Raw genomic sequence first — 17,541 nt, 5'->3', positions numbered from 1 at the left:
CGATCTTATATATATATATGTTTTGTGCTAACTGGGGTTGATTGCATCTACTAACCACCACCCATGAGCCTGCATTCTTTATCCAGACCCACATTATAGCTTTCTCTGCAGCTTCAATACAGGAATATATGTCTTCTCCATTTACTGAAGAACCTTGTCAAAACTTTTCAGAGTGAGTGTCTCTCAAATCCCCCAGCAGCCCCTCTTCAGTTCACTCACAGTGAGTCCAACAGCCTTTGCTTTTGCACTGCTCCACCAGGTTTTGGTATCTGGGAAGTTTTTTCTCATAATCTTCCTCCATGAGTGCTTCTCACATGATCACCTGCTTGATGGAATCTGCGAAAATGTTCCTGTCTGGACAAAGTGTTGCCTGTATGATGTGATCAGAGTCCCCAATTTGTTTTGCAAAATCCATCCTCAACTGCCAGCCTAGGGCTCTGGAAAGTAGCCATGCTCTTATCTATATTAGGGTACAGGGTTTCTTTCCTGCTTTGAGAAAAGAGACTGAGTAATTTAAGTGTGACATGTAGTAGTATTTAAATAAATGAAGTTAATTGAAATGATATAAGAACCATTTGCAATCATTTTTTTTCTTGTGTGTGTGTGTGTGTGTACAATTCATACATGCATGTGTGTGTGTGTGTGAAGAGTAAACTTCAATACATTATAGACTTTAATGGATGTAATAAAATCTTATGGAAATTGAAATTTAACAAAATGATTATTGGAGGAAAAACATGTGAAGTTAATTAAATTATTAAACTTGTATCTATTTTATCTAGATTTTATTATATTAAAGTGTCTGTATGTGCGTGTGTGTGTGTGTGTGTGTGTTCTATGGTGTTATATTTTGCCACATATATACAGAATGCAGAACTGATAATAAAATTGCATTAATGAAATATATTTGTCATTATATTACATTCAGTAATTTTTGTTATTTACATGGCATTTATCAGTTTCAAAATCTCTTTGAAAAATCTGACAAAAGCATCAATGGAGAAAGAGTATACCATTTATGATCGTCATATCAGATTATCCTTCTCACTTTCACAGTAATTGAGAATAACATTTATATCAAGCTTAACAATGACAATGTAAAATAAATATATTATAAAATGTAAATGACAATGTATTTATTTTGTGATTCATTTGTAATTTTCTTTTGAATAATGTCTGTTATTTTGATGAAACTTGATTTTTCTTAATTTTAATTTCATATGAAAATATTTGTGTCAAATACAGCCTCTTCCTCTGATGGAGATGATGATTAGTTTAATATTGTGTGTGGGTGTCTGTATGAGAGAGAGAGGAGGGGGGATGAGAATGGTAGATGAATTATTTATGATAGTGAAATTTGTTTGCAGCATGTGGAAAGAAATGAGAGGAATTTGATTAATTAGTTGTGTAATGAGAATTTAAGGAATGATATGATGAACTTATAGACAGCTGTGAATTAGCTACATCAAGTGTTGCTTGTGAGAGTGATGGCTGAGACAGAGATATATCTGTCTATCTCATTCATATATGATTAGAACGGAAGGACAGATAGGATGAATAAATCAATCACCAGAGCAAAAATAAGCTTGGAATGGAATGAGAAGATTGAAGGAAGCTAGGGATCACTGAGGATTTGGTCCAACACGTGACAAAATATTGACTAATTCTTCATTGAAATAGAGTTTTAAAAACAAATGTTAAAAGGTGTTTCTTCTTTTGCTTCTTCTGAGTGCTTGGTTATGTTCATTGTCGATAATATGTTTTACTTTGTTGCCAATGAGAGGAGCTTCCTACTTAATTGCTCTCCTGTTGTAAGTTAAGTTAGACTTGCCAATATCTACTTGGGATACCTCTAACATAGGCAGAGCCACTTTGTACAAGGATTGTCTCTGGGTGGTGAATGATAACCCATGTTTGGTCAGAGACTGAAATGAAAATGAAGACAAACCAAACAAGAGAATTTCTATAATCAACTGACTTACTAGAAATAGCAGCCAGATATCATAAGAAAGGAAGGATGCTTTGGATACTGTAGTCCTTGATAATCACAACCAGAGTGCCTTTGATCATATATTTGTTTTATTACAACTGACAAATGGGTAAACGGCTTTAACATGGAATAAGGAATGCTAGCATTGAGGCAAATGCAGTTGTTGAACTATTGTTACATTCTGCTGACTTTTCTACATACAACAGACTTCAGAAATATTTAATCAACTTTAAATTAACCCTGCAGTTAATAGTTTACTTAACTTGACAACTGAAAAAATTCTTCCTAGTAAGGATCTTCTGTTTTATAAAAATACTAACTAAATATAAAATCTGAATTGATCCTACATTATAGTACAAATACATGGGTCACAAGTTCATCTACTTGGGGACGGTTTATTGTCTCTTTGGATGAGGCATTGAGTTTGTTTTGCCTCAGTCTTCATAACTATGCATTTGTCTATCAGGAAAATCTTTCTTACATTCTGTATTGAGAAAGTTTTATATCAATTCTATTTAATGTTATTGGAAAACATTGACTCAAAGATGGTTGTGGCCCATGAAATAATTAATCAACAATATATGAAGAATAAAATATAAGGAAGCTACTTAATTTGAAATGTTATATTATGTGTGTATTGTTTCATTGTGTTATATAATTTTTAGTTTTATTGGACTTATAAATTTAATCTTTTCAAAGGCTGTAACTGACACTTGTATTTCAAAGAATATTGTTGTCTCATTTTTATCTCTTTTTAATTTTAGGATACCAGTTCGCTGGAACGATCCTTTAACGTCAACTATGGCAAATTTTACAACACGAGTTATTTGAAAGATGGTTATAACAGCTATATGAAAAGGGCCAGCATCAACCCCAAAGAAATGAGTAAATCATCTACTCATTATTGTAGACCAGGTATGTGATTGATATAACCATTACTAACTTTCTATTATATCAACTGTGCAAGATAAATGGGATGAATTATTTTCCAGTATTGTATAATCTTGCTTAGTATATCTATATCTAACTGAATCAAAAGAGATTATAGTTTTCATTTTGTTGCATGTGTTCTGCTGTCTATGGTAAAATTGCTTTGCTATTTTTAGCCTTGTCCAACCAAGTGAGGATTTTAATAATGAATTTATTATGTATAGTGCTCAGGTGCACTACAACTCATCATAGGTGCATGTGTAGTACATAGAATTATGTACAAAAGTCACATGAATGATGCAATTTATTGTTGACTGATTGGTGTTTTAAAAGCTTGTAGATATAAGCTGAAACTTACCTAACACCTAAAGAAATTCTTGGGAAACCATTCTGGCATTTCACTGCAAAGAACATAAATCTGCAGTGGCATCCAAATTACCAGTAATTTATACATGTGGCTGCAATTAGAGTCAAACTGACATCTGCTTTGTGTGTGTGTGTGTGTGTGTGTGTTTGCGTGTGTGTGTGCATATGTGTATTAGTAATATGTAAGGTTAATTGTTATTTAGTACTAGGTAGTATTATATGAAGTCAGTTTTGTTTAGCCTTGACTGGGCTGACCTATAATCAAAAGCTTTCCTGCCATGGACATCCTGCTTTTTTTAATTTTCCAGACATAGTATGTCTAAAATTATATTATCTGGTGTGTTCTTAAGACAGTGGTTGTAATTTGAGGTGAATCGGATGCTGTTTCTTATGGGTCAAGCGATCATATAATAAATTGGGTCTAATTAGATGCCAGTTCTTAAACTAATAGGAATTTATTGACATCAGTTATGGTCTGTAGCAGTTCATCATTAACAAAATATGATACAAAATATTGTTTACATAGTTAAATACATTTGTTGCCATTGAAAAGCAAATTCCAATTGTTTTCTTTGGGAGTGAATTAAAAACAATTTTAAATATTATAATGATGACATATCCCACTGCTCATATTTTATGTTTAATATTTTATTTTCTTACCTTTTCTTTTATTTTTTACTGACTTATATTTGATTAAAGGTTTAGGAATTTGTTTATTCATCTCTTTCTTCTTTTCATTCCAGATAATTTTTCCTATTCGAAAGAACCAACTTTCCTTCGAAATAAACAAGGTATGTTTAAAAACTTATGTATATATGCATGTCTTTGTGTGTATGTATTTATGATATACGATGTAAATAATTATATATGGCTTGATGGTTAAACAGTTTGCTTCACAACAATGTGGTTTCACAAGCAACTTCCACCTTAGCTGTAGGGATGCCCAAGTAGTGTAGGTCAAATTGGGTTGACAGAAACTTAGTGGAAGCCTATCAGATAAATGATATCTACAATTCAAAGTACCAAAGTACCATGACCCAGTGTCATCCTTAATCTACCTGAGTATTATGTAAGGGTACAAGTGTCTGTGGGATACTCAACAACAATATTTCAATGAGGAGGTAGTTGCAGTAATTAGTGATTAAACCACTGGACTATTCGTCATTGAAACTGATGCATGATCCATCGTGACAACCACCTCTATCATCATCATCATCATTGTTAATTTGCATCTGTTTTCCATGTTGACATGGGTCAGACAGTTTGACTGGATCCAGTGAGTTGGACTACCATGACATGCTCCAATGGGAGAAAGTGATGGTGAGAGCATACCCTCAAGGAACAAGGTGAATATAAGAGAAAGAATAAGGATAGAGGAACAGAAAGGTGGGTGGTAGTGGTGTTGGTTAGATAACTTCATAAGAATGTGAAAAGAGTGTGACAGATGATTATATCCAATAGAACAGCATCTTACCTAAAGGAAATTTTGCCTCTCATTGGCTTAAACAAAAAATTGAAAATAATATCTATAGATTTCTGAGGTTTATGAAAGGATTAATGCCCTTGGTGAAGGCATGAGTGCAACAAAATGCCACCATCTTTTTCCTGTAAAGAATATTTTATGCCTATGTAAAAGCATTTTATTTCTTAAAGTATATAAGCATATTCTTACTTTTAAACTTTCTTTTACTTTTTTTAGGAGGAATGATGCAGTTAGGTAAATATTTTTATTTTCATTACTTCCATATTGAAACTTCCTTCTTTCCTCTTAAATCTCTTTGTTCAATTTCTTCAAAAAATACCTAATATGTTTCATATATATATATATATATATATATATAATGCAAGAGAGTTAGGGGTTGAGGATTCAACCCACTAAGGGATAGTATCTATCCAATATACTGCTGGGAGGGTACCCAATTATTGTTACACTAGTGTTATACCAAGTGTAATAAGTGGGAGCGGGTAAAAAGGTGGGGGTTTGTTTTACCCTAAATTTATATATCAAGTCGTTGGGTTCAGCATATTATCCTCCATTTTCTAATTGATATATATATATATATATATATATATGTATGTAATACATAGACATGCACACATATATTATATATTATGTATCTAATTTTATTATATTTTTACCTTTTTCTCAAAGCAACTAGCAAAACTGTTAAAGTTCGAAGAAGTGCATCACCTGTTGATTTGAAAAATGATGAAGCTGTTAGATTAAGTATGTTTCCTGCTGGGAAACCACCACTTCCTAATGAAATAACCAAGATTGAAAGAGAAGATTGGCCTGGGCCGCCATCTCCAGCTGCAATTCTACCCGAAATAAGTAAGTTGCTCACTCAGAATATCTATTTGTGCGGCAGAAAATATTCTTTGTAAATATTTACTATTATTTTTAGTTTAGACACAAGGTCATAGATCTTTTTCTTTCTCTTTTTAACTTATTCATATGATGTTTTGTTCAATGCTGTGCTATTTCTGCCAATTTATCACATGGATATGATACTGATTTCTAACATAAGCATAAGGTTACACATATGTACTAGAGGGAATAGATAATCTCTATATGGACCATGATCATCATTCTACTTCTTAAATGGTAATTCTTGTATTTGACCATAAAGGGATGAAAGACAAAGTTGACATTAGTGGAATTTGAACTAAATTTAGCAGAGCTAAATACCCCAAAGCATTTGACTTAATCACTGACTGTCACCTGTATTTAATATGATCATGTTGAAATGTCATACTCTCTCTAAAAGTAAAATCTTTTCTCTTCACCTAACTTGGTTAAACTTCAGATAAATCCAGGTTTGATTTTGCTACCTTCAACACTTTACATCTTTTATAATATCCACTAATTCTACCTGTCTGATAGTTATATATTAGTTGTAACTCTGCACTACTGCGAATCTATAGGAATTTGCCCATTGACATTTTTAAAATTCAAAACTTCTTATTTACTTTCTTCTTTATTGACGATAACCATTCTATATTGTGGCTATGACAAAATAAAGGATGTGAATTCAGTCACTCTTTTTGCCAATCTTTTCTTTTTCTTAGCACTTCCCTAGTAATTGAACACTTGTTAAAGTCAAATATGTTTTTGAGTGAATAAAAGTTCAACCTAACTAGGTTTGGAAGGTGTTTTTTTTTTTCCCCGCAAAGTTTTTTTTACACATATCACAAATATTTATAATGTGATGACCTTATCATCATTCTGTGAAATTGAAATGTTTGAAAATTTTTCTTACTTAAACAAGCCTAAAAACAAGTGATGCAAAGAAATATTTCACTTAGAAAAATGCAAAGAAAACAGAAAATTATAAATCTGTAATCACATGCTTTCTGTTTCGCAAAATTTCTCTTTCTTACCCTCTTACTGTTATTACTGAGCATTGACATTTGTAAACTTGCAGGGCAAATAGAATTTTTATATTTATTTTAAAAGTTAAACTGAGTGTATATAAGAATAATAACTGAATATTTACTGATTGGTTGGTGGTGGGGCTCAATACTAAAATTAGAGTCAAATTTATTATAAGATTTTTGCTGAAAGCTTTGCCTGATAGCATAATCAACCCATCGTTGTTGTTGGGCACTCCGTCGCTTACAATGTCGAGGGTTCCAGTTGATCTGATCAACGGAACAGCCTGCTCGCGAAATTAACATGCAAGTGGCTGAGCACTCCACAGACACATGTACCCTTAACGTAGTTCTCGGGGATATTCAGCGTGACACAGTGTGACAAGGCTGACCCTTTGAATTACAGGCACAACAGAAACAGGAAGTAAGAGTGAGAGAAAGTTGTGGTGAAAGAGTACAGCAGGGTTCGCCACCATCCCCTGCCGGAGCCTTGTGGAGCCTTAGGTGTTTTCGCTCAATAAACACTCACAACACCCGGTCTGGGAATCGAAACCGCGATCCTATGACCACGAGTCCGCTGCCCTAACCACTGGGCCATTGCGCCTCCAATCAACCCATCACACTGGTTGAATAAGCTGTGAATTTTATGATATTATATTTATTTTACATTTTAATTGTTGATTCTTTCATTTCTATTTAAAGTGAGACAAAGGCGAAAAAGTAAAGGAGAAGAAGAGGAAGACACTGAGGAACAACCTAAAGAGGACCCTAAAAAGAAAAAGGAATTTGAAGAAATGTCCAAGTTGAAGGATAGATCCGGTTTGGGATGTGTTATCTACAAAGAATTAGCTGAGCGCAAGTCTTTGCCTCCCCCTCCACTGGATCCTTGGAAAGCATCAAGGGTCCCCTCAGCTAAATATGAGCCCAAGTTCAGCACAAGATATCAGTCCCCTATGTTTGCTTGTAAGTATGATCGCCACCTTAGCACACTTGAACTTATTTCATTTCCACATTCAGGCTCACTCATTATCAGAACCTATACTTATTAGAAAGTTCATAAAACAAATTTTTAAAATAAATGAAAGCAACACAATGAGTTTCTGATTGTTTATACAATGTTATTTTTCTATTTGATACTTATTTTTTATCTTTCATAACTTTCTTATGACGTTTTTTTGAAGACTTACAGACTCCTGCTTGTATATAAACTAGATAATATGCTTTTCTGTTCTTAATCTTATACAATTTGAATAAGTTTTGTGTTAAAAATTCTTGTAATATCTAAGCCTGGCAGAGGGAGTGGAATATTATGAAGAATTCTTGCACACATTCTTTGAGATATATTATCCTGTTGGAATTCAAATGACTTTTATAATTTTGGAGAAAACACCCAGTTTCATTTGCATTACATATTTACATTATCAATTCATTAAATCTGAGAAATGTTTAATTTTAAGATTATTATTTCGCTCTTGTAATATAAACTACTTTTCAATTGTGGGTGTGTACACACACACATTTAGAGAGTGGGGGGGAGACCAAAAGAGAACAAAATAGATACTCACTCACTTCACTGTACTGATTTCAACCATGTAGCTATGGCCATGCTTGAGCACACCATAAATATATTTATATTATAATGTTATGCATGCATATGCACGCGCGTGCGTGCACACACACACACATATGTATGTATAGTTGTAGGATTTGATAGGAGAGGATAAAGATGTATAACATTTAGGACAACTGACTGTAAATGATAAATCAGATCTGTAGCTGGTGTAAAGTTCGAGTCAGACCAAAGGTAATGTGATGGTGGAACAGTCGGGGTAGACATAGCCATAAATCTGAAGAGACAGGCTGGAAAATTCAGATAGTAGGGAATTGTATTAGGTAGTTAGAAAAGAAGCTAGTGATAGGTTTGCCAATGTTCCATAATATGATGTGTTCTGGATTGCAAAGTAGTATATCCAAGTGAATCAAGGTGTTGTGGATGGATAAGGGTACACTTACACTTAGGATTCTAAGAATAAAGAGGCACAGAAGTACTGCAATGAAAGGCTATTAAATGTAGAGAGTGCATGGGAGAAAGAGGGTCTTCCCATTGTGGAGTGGACCTAAGAGAGGGACTAGTTATCCTAGCTGACAGTGGTATCATTGTTAATGCAATTAAGGATATGAAAGTAAAGAAAGCCTCTGGTCCATCAGAAATCCCTGCTCAGATACTTAAAATATCTGGTGGCATAGGACACAGCCTAGTTACCTGTATAATTAATTAGGTTGTAAAAGAAGATATCATACCCAAAGACTTGTGTAGCCACATTATAGTCAACTGTAAAAAGGATAAAGGTGATAATTTAGACATGGGGTGGGGAAACCCCCCGCCCACAGATGAAATTGCACCTACGAGCCCATTTTATTATGCCCGCAAGCTGGTATACTTGTATGTACAAAATATAGTAAATTTTTCAATTATAAAATTTATACAATATTCATATGCCTATTTGCGACAGGTTGTGTTTCCACTACAACTTAAAATGGTTAAACTCAAATAGAAAATCGTCTGGTAATTGCCATTTGAATGGAAATTTTGTTTTCACTATAAAACACATATTGCTAGGTTTGTACCACCCACTTGAGACCCAACTACACTCTAACTGAAAAATATAAAATACCTCATGAGTTGTATAAACGTTCTAAATTCAGTGGCAACGTTAATGAAGATGTTACACATTACTTTAATGTGTTAAACTTATCTTTATTAATGTATATCGAATTATACATAGATATATACAAGATTTGCACAGATATAAGAGTTAGAACTTGGGATCCACCTGCAGACCTTTTCTTTGTAAATTTTTGCCCGCTGCATTATAAAGTTACCCCACCCCTAATTTAGACAGAAGTAATTACAGACTTATCAAATTTCTGGACTAGGTCATGAAAGTTACAGAGAAAGTTATAACCTAATTAATTAGGAACAGAAATAGACTAGATGAGATGCAGTTTGGTTTTGTGAAAAGTACTACTGATATCCTCTTTCTAGTAAAGTAACTGCAGGGAAAGTAATTAACCAAAAATATACCATTTTATTTGACATTTGCTGACTTGGAGAGAGTCTTTGTCAGGGTCCCACATTTTATGATGTAATGGTCTCTGAGGAAGCTAGGGATTAACAAATGGTTTGTGAGAGCCATACAGGGGTGCTATTTGTAAGATGTTAGTGTTACGAACATGTAATCTGCTGTTTACATGTTTGGAAGTTAGTGATGAATATAACAATGAATTTGGTGTACAGTTAGGAGTCACTGGGGCTCAGTTCTTAGTCCTCTCCTATTCATCATATTCTTCCAGACCATAACAGATGAATTTAAGACCAGTTGCCCTTAGGAACTTCTCTATGTTGATGATCTTATTCTTAGAGAAGAATATGTAATAGAATTAGAAAGGAGATTCCAGGTGTGGAAGCAAAACTTGAATCAAAGAGGCTTAAAGTTAACTTAGCAAAAACCAAAGTTTGAGGAAGCAGGAAGACAAGCAGGTCTCTAAACTCACTTCAGTAAAATGACCCTACTCAGTATGTATGTGTTAGCAGAAATTCCATACAGTGTACTCAGTGCAAGCAATGGATATACAAGAGGTGTAGTGGCATCATAGGAAAATTTACAGAGAAAGTAGACTTTATATGTGGAAGATGTGCAAGAGCAATAAACTCTTAAGAATATATAGAAAAAGATTTTCTCAGAGGTAGTATATAGTATCTGTTACATGGGTGGTCTAACTAGCAGTGGAAGAGGATGTTCTGTAAGTATAATGTTAGAATAAGAACATGATAGAGAAAATTAAGAGAGCTGTTGTCTTTATTGGTAACAAAAGCTCTCTCTCTCTCTCAGAGTGAACAGCAGATTACATGATGCTTATGTATGAACAACAATGCTACATGGTTAGTGAGACATGGACTCTAAATGCAGAGGACATGCAAAGATTAGAAAGAAATGAAACTAGCATGTTCTGTTGAATGTGCAAAATTCAGTGTACATGAACAACAAATTGCAAATGTTTTGAGAAAAAAATTAGGCATAAAGGGAATCAGCTGAGTCAAAATGATCATGCAGTAAATAAAAATTTTAATGTAACTTTTTCATTTTTTAAGTACAAAGGACATGTCCAGACATGTTTCTTTTTTATTCTGACCTCCTCTCCAAAGTGTAGTGTCCGCTGTACTTGCCTTTGTGGTGTTAAAAGAATAGGAAAATAGAATTGTTTTGATATTAAATTCAGAGACAATAAAGGCTAATATATGTAATGAAAATGAGTAGCAATAAATTAAAATGTAAGATCACTTAAAATATATTGGTAAAAGATAAACATTTTTAAAATTATTTCAATTAGTTTATATGTATTTTGTTTTACAAGATCTAAGTGGCTTAAAATCTCAGTTCATGAGATATTTTTGTGCAGTCTCAAAACCTTTCGAGCCTATAAAAGCACAGTATCATTGAACTGGTTATATTCATTTTGTTACTAACTACAAATTTTACGAACAAATGGAATAGGATTTAATTCTACTGCAACAACAAGGCCAGCAGATTGAAGAAGCTGCAGCAATCACTGTGCAATGCAGACATATTAATTGGACTGATTATTTATGTGGCTCATGAATGCTTTCCGTTTATTTTGTTTTTTCAGCACCATCTCGTTTCTTGGATCGACCCCAGAGAGCATGGGATGATGGAGATATCAGAGCATGTAGGTCTTTAACTAGGATAACCAATTACCCAGGTGTGTTCGTGCTAACTGTTCTCCTTGACACTAGACTTCTAGTGTCTCAAGTGAACTGTACTACCTCTCCTGCTTGGTATTTGGGAAATCATATCTCTGGTTTTTCTTTTCAGTGTTGTAGCTTTCATTGCGTGGCTTTACCAACCCTATTGCTCCTTTTTTTTTTTTTTTCTTCTTCTTGCCTTGCTTTCTTTCATAATATTTAATGAATGTGTCTATTTTATTCCCTATTCTTTTACATGTTATTTTCCCTTCTTGCAGCAGTTGGCATCTGGCAATTTCTTTACGCATTTGGCTATTTTTTTTATCAATATTTTTCATTCTCATCTAATATATTCATTTCACTCCTACCTAAAAACATTAATTTTATAAAACTGAAATTTTACTTTAAAACAAAACAAAACAAAATAACAAAATTAATTTTTTTTCAATATTTTCGGAATTTTTGATGCTCAACAAGGCTGCTGACCAAATGTCTTTATGCAATTTGTTTTCCTTCCTATTTTAGCATAATTTTTTCTACACCTGAATGTTTTTTTTTTTTCATTTAATTATCTTTCTATTTTTCTTTAGTCACTGTGTGAAATATTTTTAGTTGATAGTTTGCTGTTCAAATAGTTTGCACCAAATTGTAAAATACACTGTCTTATGAATAATTGATATGTTTTTTTTTTCCTTCTCCCTCACTGCAAAGCTGCTTGGCACAAATGTTCTTCTTTTTCTTATTTCACAAATTTTTCTTGCTGTACTTTTGTTTTCTCTAGTTACATTTGCTGTACTCAAACTTAGTTGTACTTCTCACTAATTGTAATTTCAGTATTTTACTTAACACTAGAGTAAAACCATTTGACATGTTAGTTTTATTCTGTAATCTTAGCTAGAGAATGTTAGTAAGATATTAACACTTACTTCATTGTAGACCCTAATAATTCAAAACCCCATATCTCAGATCAGTTCTTCTATGACATAATATTCATACTGTTGAAGAAGTATTTACAGACAAACTTATGAAAGTAATTTAATGTATGTTGATATTTCTTCAACTTTCATAATTAATTAGCAATTGGAGTTAATCCCAATTATAGTTTGTAATTTAATCTATTAACACTTCTCCCTACAAAACTCTTCAAATGATGGCTTTCTATGTAATGCTGAAAAAGGGCTAAATTAAACCTAGTCAGTTATCCTAAATAAACATCAACAATAAGTATAAATAATTCTTAACAATAATTCTTTAGTATAAAAAATGTTAAATTTGGTTCGATGTGATTCATATTACTATAGCTTTCAGTTTTTAAGAACTGCTTATAAAAAAAAGAAATTTTTTTATTTGCACAAATGCTTTATACGTCTTTAGTTGCTGGCGATTAACCCTGAATCTTTCAGGGGAAGCTACCTGCTATACAGCAGACAGACTACACTGAAGCTTATAATTCTTTTACATTCTGAGGAGGAAGAGGAGCAGGAGGAGCAAAGATTTAGTTTGGTTTGATTATTAGACTGAAGTATAGAAGTGTGTAAAATAAACATTGTTTATTTTTTTTAAATTTTAAATTAAGAGTTTTAATAGTGGGAGGGGTGGGTTTGAGGTTAATTAGGGGAGAGAACAGTTTGTTCAAAAAGAGAGTTGTAAGATGAAGAGGTGTTGAGACGTAATGAGTTTGATTAATTGAAGGTAAAGATGTTCATTTAGTGGGTTTATTAAGTTCGCAAATTCAGAGAGGCAGAGGTCATAACAATGGGTGGTAGAAAATTGATTTGATGCAATATTGATGAGAATTTAAAAGAAACAAGATTGAAGTATTGAGAGAGACAGAGAGAGATCAAGCAAGTTGTGATGGTTTGGGAAGAAGAGACAAAAAGTTGTGGGATGGTTTTTGCTCTCCTAATGTGGCAATGTAAGTGAATTGGATTCACCTTAGGATTGAAACCTCAACTTGTCAGTAATTAAAATTATTGGGTCAAGGTTGATATGTTCAGGGATTAACTGCAGCTAACAATAACTGTAGTAGTAGTAGTAGTAGTAGTAGTAACCATAGAGGCAGCATATATTCTTTCAATTAACATTTAGATAATATCCATAAGTAGTTCTTATGAATGCATGTAAAGTCTCAATTGCATAAGTAAGAAAAAGGGGTTGGGAAGTTGTGATGCCCATGCCTTTTCTAAAGGCATAAACATCACAACTTTCTCAAAACCAAATCTCAGTTTCACTTCACTGGTAATCATTGCAATACTATACTTGCTCCACTCCTACTTCTCTTCTTCCTCCTTCTCTGCCTCTTCATCTTCATAATTTTAGCAATCTCTTTTATTTTTCTGCTAATGTGGGTTGGATGGGTCTACAACAAATCATTCTATTTATCCCACATCATCTCTTTGAGGCCCAGTGTTTTTGGATTTAATCTCACCTTTTTCCTTCCAAATCTTCTTTGGATTTAGCCAAACCAAAGGTGTCAATCAGCAGCAATTCAAAGGACCTTTTATTTTTGAAAAATCATATTTCTTAATATCATTCCCTTTTGTTACTGTAACTGTCCTTGTTTTGTAATAATGATAATAATAATAATAATAATAATAATAATGATAATAATAATCATGACATTAATAACCATAATTTTAAATAATAATAATAATAATAATCATGACATTAATAACCATAATTTTAAATAATAATGATAATAATAATAATAATAATAATAATAATAATAATTTTAAATAATGATAATAATCATAATAATAATAATAATGACATTAATAACCATAATTTTAAATAATGATAATAATCATAATTATAATAATAATAACAACAACAACATTCAGGATGTAAATTCAATGCCACAAATAATTGGTTAATCTTAAAAAACGTTAAGGAAAACAAAAATCACAACAGTATTTACCATGCTGTATACACATCACACATTATATGTCTAATTCTGCTGGGTGCAGTCTACATCAGTGTTTCCCAAACTTTTTGTGCCAAATTGCAATATCGCCCACCTATCAGCCAAAAAATGCTCCATTGCCCACCTGTTTAAAAACAAAAATCCCTGACACAACCCCACAACACAAAATGCCCTAGCCCCACTCTGTATCATTTGACACACACACTATATCATAGACTCGTTGTCCTGTTAGTGCCGTTTGTACTAGATATGCGGTTGTTTACAAATACCTTATTGTGGGTTTAGCTTTGCCATTAGTATCAATAAAATTCGAATGTTAACTCTGTATTTTTTGCAGACAGATTAACTTCTGGAAATTTGCGCATTCTTTTACACTGATTTTCATTTTCCCCAAATGAACCATTGATCAGAACTATCGATGCAAAGATAATTAATGATTGTATCATAAAGGAAAAGAATTAAACTTTTTAATAAGAACCATGTGTCTGGTGTGATGCAGCTAATGCAGATACATTCGGTTTCAAACTTGTCAACTTTAACTGCAAGTCTCCTCATTGTGTTACATCCAGTCCAATTCTTTTATGGGAAAGCAAAGTTCCAACATGGTTAAAATCAGATTCAGTCAGGTATGAGGTAGGGAAAGCAAGCAAAAGTAATTTCAGATGTTTTCACAGACTGGGGTTGGAATTCAATATACACTGATGGTACCACAAACCTTTTTTGCCATTATGGTGATACCGCATTGTGGCGTCATTGTCATTTTGTAATTCTATCAATTTCTCCTGAACGTCATCCTCACAATCGACTGCATTGACCTCAAACGGATTATTATACCAATTTGGAATATGCAGTGCAATAACATCTTGAAATCACTCCACCATGTTATCATGCAATGGTTGTAAATAGTTGCAATATGTAGTAAAATCCTCATCAACTAATTCACCTTTCAAAGAATCAAGTTGTGGAAATTGATGGAACTGATGTTTTGAAATGTTAGTCTTATACAACACCAATTTCGAAATGAAAGTAGTGATAAATGATTTACAAGAGAGCTTGTAAAGTTTCTGCCTACCAATTCCACATACAAAGCTTTGGTTGACCCTAGGCTATAGTAGAAAGCACTTGGCCAAGGTGCCTGTCACACAGTAAGCCAAAACACAGAACATTGTGATTGGGAAGCAAACTTCTTATGACCCAGCCATAGCTGTGCCTTTACTTAATATAATCAGTACCTGACACTATAACACAGACTATTTCACACAACTTGCATTCTACACATTTGTCATCCATTAATACTGTGCAAACCACACAGTACATAGTCTATGTGATCTCTGCTTGATGTTAAAACATAACATCAATCACAGAACACATGACACAAAATCAACTGAATAACACAACTCACATTGTTCATGTAATACCTGTACAATGATGACATAACAGATAATGCACTAAAATAATATGAGAAGCAATACTGAATCTTACAGTACAGCGAACACAATTTACATTAAGAAAAGACAATACTGCATACAGCTCAGGAACATGGATGTGGTGGTGTTGTAGAAACATGCATAAAACTGTTGAAAATAGAAATAAAATTTTCATTGATAATGATGATTATTTATAATGACCATAATAATAAAGATAATAATAGTAATGATTAGAATAATAATAATGATTAAAATGGTAATGATAATCAAGATATTACTGAGGATAGTAAATAATTATCATTTTAATGATAATATATGAATTATAAAAAATAATGTAAATAATATTATCTTGAAGCTATAATTTACATTATGTAATTAGGTAATTCTCCTAAGTATTATTTTTGTGTTCATTATTTGCTAATGTTAAATTTAAAGTACTACTGATTACATTGTGATAATAATTACTGTTGTAACTTTGAGAACATTTCACTTAAGTTCTCTTTCAAAAAATTAAAGAGAACATTTTGTTTTATCCTATATATGTGTGTGTGTGTGTTAAGAGTAAAATAGATTTAAATAAAAGCACTCAATACAAAGATGTAGAGTCAAATATATTTGTTTTCAGAAGCTAGGTTAACTGTTGATTGCCAGTTTCACTATAAATCAGTTCATTGGATGATGATATTAATCCACCTTGATGCTATGTGTGCTGCAATAACATTTGTAGTATTATTGTGGATTAATATCATTACCTGATGAATTAATTGATGGTGAAACTGAAGGTTGTAATGTAACTGACAGTTAATATCCTGGTTTTCAATAAAACTATATATATTATGAAATTTTATACAAATAAATTCCTTACAGTTGTACATATGTATACACACACATACATATGTTATATTTAAAAATTGCTATTTAATTATTATAATTGTTTTCTTTTGCAGTTCCCAAACCTGGGTATGGTGATTATGGCATATCACAACGAGCTGCAACTCTACCATTGTCAGGAATGTATGGCGGGGCATTAGATTTTGTGAGTTGAACAGTTTCAAGTATTTATGAATACAGATTTCATTTTCTTTTGAAAATCAGTTGATATTTTCTGCAATATACTTCCTTTCTCATATCCAGTCTGTGAGACTATTTTATGCTTTACTTACATAAAAGGACAACTTCATTTGACTGGATACAAAAGTTTAGGGAATTAGTGTACAATTACTACAATTTCTTTGTCATGTAGATTTGCAGCATACAGTATCTTTGAATATTAATACCTGAGGTTACTGATCCTCACAAGAATACTGTAGTGACTGGAGTTTATACCATTACTTGTCCTTAAAGCACAAACAATACTCAACAGATTCCTTTGAGATTCAGCTGTAGCTTCTTGCTTAATTAAATTGACCTCTGGAAGCCAGTATGCTCTGTTGGATGTGTAATGTCAATGTGAATACCCGTCAGAGTGTAAGTATCTTGAGAGAAAAGCTGAACATTAGAAGCATCAGTTGTGGTGTGCAAGAGAGACGATTGCGCTGGTATGGACATGTGGTGAGAATGGATGAGGATAGCTGCGTGAAAAAGTGCCACACCCTAACAGTTGAGGGAACCCGTGGAAGAGGTAGACCCAGAAAGACCTGGGCTGAGGTGGTGAGGCAAGACCTTCGTACATTGGGCCTCATCGAGGCGATGACTACTGACCGAGACCTTTGGAAATGTGCTGTGCGTGAGAAGACCCGGCAAGCCAAGTAAGATCGTTGCCAGTGCC

General features: G+C 33.1%; 1 protein-coding gene across 6 annotated transcripts in view; it reads left to right on the top strand.

The window, feature by feature from the left end:
* Positions 1-17,541, top strand: part of LOC106868823 (dematin) — a 154,568-nt gene that overhangs the window by 122,686 nt on the left and 14,341 nt on the right. For 4 of the 6 annotated variants that reach the window (XM_014914247.2, XM_014914245.2, XM_014914244.2 and 1 more), the window contains 7 exons: positions 2,755-2,905; positions 4,030-4,077; positions 4,986-5,003; positions 5,439-5,618; positions 7,361-7,621; positions 11,348-11,440; positions 16,721-16,809. In XM_014914247.2, coding sequence (XP_014769733.1) covers positions 2,755-2,905; positions 4,030-4,077; positions 4,986-5,003; positions 5,439-5,618; positions 7,361-7,621; positions 11,348-11,440; positions 16,721-16,809 — 840 coding nt within the window. The remainder of the gene's footprint in view (positions 1-2,754; positions 2,906-4,029; positions 4,078-4,985; positions 5,004-5,438; positions 5,619-7,360; positions 7,622-11,347; positions 11,441-16,720; positions 16,810-17,541) is intronic. The other 2 variants (XM_014914246.2, XM_014914248.2) reach the window with 2 other exon arrangements.

This window comes from Octopus bimaculoides, chromosome 2, assembly GCF_001194135.2.
Source record: "Octopus bimaculoides isolate UCB-OBI-ISO-001 chromosome 2, ASM119413v2, whole genome shotgun sequence".
Taxonomy (NCBI): domain Eukaryota; kingdom Metazoa; phylum Mollusca; class Cephalopoda; order Octopoda; family Octopodidae; genus Octopus; species Octopus bimaculoides.
Note: the sequence above shows the minus strand (reverse complement) of the source record. Positions and strands in the feature narration are given on the sequence as shown.